Source organism: Eurypyga helias, unplaced genomic scaffold, assembly GCF_000690775.1.
Source record: "Eurypyga helias isolate BGI_N326 unplaced genomic scaffold, ASM69077v1 scaffold31107, whole genome shotgun sequence".
Taxonomy (NCBI): domain Eukaryota; kingdom Metazoa; phylum Chordata; class Aves; order Eurypygiformes; family Eurypygidae; genus Eurypyga; species Eurypyga helias.
The window spans coordinates 2,925-8,347 of NW_010260337.1; the positions used below are offsets into that span (position 1 = coordinate 2,925).

The following is a 5,423-nucleotide window of genomic DNA, read 5'->3' on the forward strand; positions in this document are numbered from 1 at the left end:
GAAAGTCTTTGCCTTGGTGTAAACACTGCTCAGCTACAACCAAAACATTGGTGTGTTATCACCATGATTCTCATCCCAAATCCAAACCCCAGCACTGTACCAGCTACCAGAAAGAAAATAACCCTCTCCCAGCTGAAACCAGGACAGCAGGCCATGAAACAGGAGACTGTCCTGGGCAATCCAAGAAACCTCTATTCAGTTTTAATGTGTGGTGCTGGGACAAGAGTAGCTAACAGGAATTGTGAACATATAAGCCAGAGCGTGTAAAAGTAAGAGGTTGAAAAATCAACAAAACACCAGGAAGGAAACACAAAGGGATGAAGAAAACATTTCCAGCTGAAGACTAGAGAGATCCATTTGTTTAGGCTATCAAAAAGAACTTGCACAGAAACAGAACATATGTTCACACATTTTAATACTGACAGCTTATTCTTATTAGTAAGTACCCACACAAGGGGTGGACTTGCATGCTACTGCAGTACTTAAAACTAGGCAAATTCTTGAATGAATAACTGGGCTCAGTCTGACCGAAAGATACTTAGTTCAATGCTAGATAACTTAAAGACCTGCAATATTAGATCAGCTACTGCAATTAGACCCTTCGACCATACGGTATCAGAAAGCAGCATTATTTTCCCCCAACAGCATTTAGCTAGTTTTCAGACAGACCTCCATTTATCAAGGAGAAGATAACGCCAATAGCATGGAATAAGGCAGGTTATAAAGAACAGTATTCTAGAACTGCATACAGAGCACCCCTACACCACTTGCAATCATGAGCTGACCCCCTCAGGCTGCATTTCCATTGTGCCATTTACAGCCTGTCGGTCTGAGAGGACATAAAACTGAGCTTCCGTCCCCTCTCCAAAAACAGGAAGGAAACCCTAACCCACTCTAACAGAGAGGGAGGGGTCAGTTCTTGTCTCAGGGGCTTCTACCAGGGAACCATGGCTCACATCAGCTAAGTACTGATTGCCTTGGAGGTGGCTGTACTTTTGATACAGGTTCCTGAACTGCAGAGCTCTTTCAGCACTTTTCAGACACTACATAAATGTTTAAATACATAGAAGAAATCTGAGGCCTTATACACCTCAGTAAGATCCTGACTACCAATCTCCCATTAGTATACCCACAATTCTACTTACATCATGTAAACAGCACTGAAGGTCAGGTGTACACTGAGCAAATAACAGCTCTAAAATGTGAGTTGCAGCATCATGTTTATTTACATAATATCTCTTAGAAGATTCATCACAAACATGACAGAAACAAGAAGCTTCACAACAAATCCAGGTGCAATTTTTCTGTACATTATATTTTTCAAGAACTAGAAGTATTTTATTAGCAATACAGACACATTTATACATCAAAAATCTATACAACGTCCTTTTCTCTCCCAGTCTCCAAAACGTGTAGGTTCTGGGCCTTTAGGTCCACCCCTCTCTTTTGTAACAGGATTGATTCCATCAGGGAATTCTAAAATGACAGGGAAAGTTCATTAAAATGCCTATATAAAGAGAAGACAAATATAAAGATGTCACCATGTACAACGTTTGACTCTCAGTTTCAAATACAAAATCAATTCTCATTTGTTTTTAAAGGCAACCTCAAGTTCAACATTTCCCAGAGTCATACAAATGTAATTTCAGAGATGCTTTTACTACAGCCAGCAATATATGATCATACTCTGTTATGCAACTCGACATCCAAAGGTACTGTAGCACCACGGTTTCTCAGTGGTGAGACCGTGCGTCATTCAGGTATGCGGTGCATATGTTCGCTACATCTAAAATGCAGGTGACGTTCTGTGTTTCTTTAGGTCTCTAATTTTAAGCGCTCAGGGTGGAATTTTAACTTGAATTTTAGTTAAAATTCTGTTACTATTGCATTTCAAACACTATGTTTTCATGGATGCTGGTATGTTTTTGAAGACACAGCATGTTTCATAGAATCATAGAGTGGTTTGGGTTGGAAGTGACCTTAAAAACCATCTAGTTCCAACCCCCCTGCCATGGGCAGGGACACCTTCCACTAGACCAGGTTGCTCAAAGCCTCATCCAGCCTGGCCTTGAACACTTCCAGGGATGGGGCATCCACAGCTTCTCTGGGCACCCTGTTCCAGTGCCTCACCTCCCTCTCCAGGAAGAACTTCTTCCTGATATCCAATCTAAACCGCCGCTCTTTCAATTTAAACCCGTTACCCCTTGTCCTGTCACTACAGGCCCTTGTAAAAAGTCCCCTCCCAGCTTCCCTGTAGGCCCCTTCAGGTACTGCAAGGCTGCAATAAGGTCTCCCCGGAGCCTTCTCTTCTCCAGGCTGAACAAGCCCAACTCTCTCAGCCTGTCCCCATAGCAGAGGTGCTCCAGACCTCTGATCATCTCCATGGCCTCCTCTGGACTCATTCCAACTGGTTAATATCCTTCTTATGTTGATATTCATCAACACCAGACTAGACACCACAGTCATGGGATGTACTATAAACCCTTAATTAGCTAAAATTAGTTTTTTTACCATCTAAAACATAACCTAAGCTAAGTCACTGTGACGCCCTTTCAGGAGAAGGAAACTCTTTGTAAGTGGGGTATGAATGGGACTTTCAGATTTCGGACATGCCAAGCTTACATACTTGCAGTGCTTTTTCTGTTCCCAGCACCCTACTCGCTTCTGGCACCTACTTGAACATCACGGAGCTTTCTCCGCCTGTCAACATCGTTATGCTGCATCCTGCTTTTCTGCACTGTCAACATCCTTAAGCTGCTCAGTACTCCCTTACTTGGCTCTGCCTCTTCAGAGCAGCAGCTCAGGCCATCCATACTGCACAACGGCCATCCCAGTAGGCATCACCATGCCATGAAGTCCTTCTTGGCACGGCACCATCCTAGGCTGAGTGTCTTCTCATTCTGCACTAGACTGCAGGGCTCCCTGAAGCTCGCTGTACCCCCACGTCCCCTTGCCACGCTGATTCTCCAGAGCTCTCATAGATACGCATGACTTGGGGCTCCCTCAGTCATATCCCTAACTCAGCTCTGGTGGGCAGCATAAGAAATGATGAGCAGGGTTGAAAATGAGAAAAGACAACAGAAATGCTGGAGAGCAGAGAAAAAGGACATCATTGGAGGGAGACTCATGTAGCTACAGGCAGTACAGAATGGCATATTGGGATGTCTGTTTAAAAATTCATGCAGACCAGGATAGGAAATGTCAGTATCTGAGCACCTCTGGCAGTACAAGGAGCACAAATGCATCTAGGGTTATTCTGTAGATGTCATCATCCCAATATCCAAGCACTACTGATGTGTTGGCAGTGGCTGCAGAAGCTCAACATTTCTCTGAAACAGCTACACAGCAGGGGGAATCCAAATGACCAGCTTAAACTCGGACACTGCTTCCTAACAGCCACCGAGGTACAGAAGGCGGTCAGCTTTCTAACAAGCCATTGCTGGTGTAATATCTAACAAATATACAGGCACAACTAAATTGGAAGCCAAAAGAAACCGAGCCTTGCTCTTAAACTTGGAACACCTAAGAAAGCAGCAAAAAAAAATTATGTATTTGTTTAAAACGAAGCAGTGAATGCATTTATTTTCTTCTGAATAAATGGGCAAGAATTAAATAGCTGTTTACACTCCAACTCTGAGTCAGTTCTCAAGTGAGTCACAATCTGAAATTGCTTGCAGCCCTTTCAGTGATGATACTATAATTTTTCAGTCATTTTGTCACCTGGATATTCATAGTAATCTATTGATATATAAAAAAGCTGGTCCCAGAGACCTCAAAACAGATAAACACAGGTTATCACTACTGGTTAACAGTAACAGAACAGCACGCTACGGTGAATAAGATAAAGCCTGGCTGGCACTTTCAGTTAAGGAAAGATGGCTAATTAAAAAGAAGGAAAAGGACATTCTTTCTCCTGTCTGATAAAAAGTACACGTTTCTAATGGCTTCAGCAGTGATGTATCTGGTACCTCAATCTTGCCTGGTTCTCTAAATTCAGCCCCAGTAAGGTCACTGGGACACAACACAAAGAGCAGTTCATAAGGTCTCCCCGACCCTGCCAAGTGGCTCAGTGTCTGTTGCTGCTTCCCAAAACACTACCTGCAAGACTAACAGAAAGACTGACCATGAAATACAGCCTGAACCACAAGTCTTTGGTGGACTAAGAAATACAACAGGCTTTTTGCATAACAAAAAGTAGCTGGTGCCCTCATGAGCTTGTTACCACTGCTTATTATAACAGACTGATACCAGCTACCTTCCTCAGAATCATGGAGCAGTTTATGCGGGAAGGCCCCTTTGCCAGACATCTGGCCCCAACCCTGCTCAAAGCAAGGCGTCAGTGCAAATCTGAGTATCTCCAAGAAGAGAGAGGTCTTGAGTTCTCTGTGGGACTTCTCACAATGTTGGACCAGCTTGTTTTGAACACTTTTTTCCCCCTCATACACCATTTGCTACAACATGTGCCCGCTGCCCTGCCTCTCTGTTTTTGTGACAGCCATCATGCTTAGGAAGTGATCCCAAAGAATGCTGAATGCCTACCCCTCCTCTGGAACCAACATCAGCACAGCATCTCAGGGTCTTGCCTTTAAAACACAGCTTTCGATTTTGTAAAAAGTGACTTACTTTCCAGGGGTTCCCTCTCTGTACTGGACTCCTCTGGTTCATCAAATCGACCTACTGGTAACTTTGGTTTCTTAAGTGGCTGCTTCGCAGGTTCAGATCTTCCTCCTGTCTTAGAGCTGGTCCTCCTCAGAGAGCTGCAAAGCAGCGAGGACTCTGTCGAACAAAAGGACACATGTAGCCTAAGTGTGAGGGGTTTAATGCCTTAGAGTAGCTCTACGACCATTCACAGCACCTCTGAAAAACCCTCACTGCAGAAACTGGGGAGCGGAGGACACAAAAACAAACTCCAAATATTAGTTTAACATTCAACTCACGAACACCTAAGAAATCAGCACAGCTAATTATTTTTGGCCCTAGAAACATATGCAGGCAAAACTGTGTTCGTTGTATAACTCAGTTCACACAAACAGTGTATTTTAAACTGCTTGAACTTATCTTCACTGTTACCTTCTTGCATTTTGGACTCTAAACAGTAGTTATGCTAGCATAGACCAGTACATTCTGTTTTCCTGGAGAAGTCCTAACCTCCCCCAAGAAGCCTGCTGATTTCCAGGTCTTGGCTCAGTTCCAGCAGTTTTTGAGTCAGAAAAAGCTTCTGCTTTCCCAAAGGAAAGTTTTAAAAAATAAAACGTTGTTCCCTTAGTAACAGGTTTTCCAGAATGTTGGTAGAGAATAGCTGGGTTTCCCACGATGGTAAAATAATTCAGCTGGTAGTCAACAGCAGGACAAGCTTTAAGCACATTTTGGTTCAATTATATAACTGCATGCAAATTCTTTAATTAAAAGGGTAAATTTTTTTT

General features: G+C 43.2%; 1 protein-coding gene across 1 annotated transcript; it reads right to left on the minus strand.

Annotated features, from left to right (window-relative positions):
• Positions 1-1,366: 1,366 nt before the first annotated feature.
• Positions 1,367-4,986, minus strand: LOC104504888 (chromosome unknown open reading frame, human C6orf57). Its single transcript, XM_010155014.1, has 3 exons — positions 4,922-4,986; positions 4,624-4,781; positions 1,367-1,476 (listed from the first exon to the last, which is right to left on the minus strand). The coding sequence occupies exons 1-3, from the start codon at positions 4,984-4,986 to the stop codon at positions 1,367-1,369; spliced, it is 333 nt and encodes a 110-aa protein (XP_010153316.1).
• Positions 4,987-5,423: the final 437 nt, after the last annotated feature.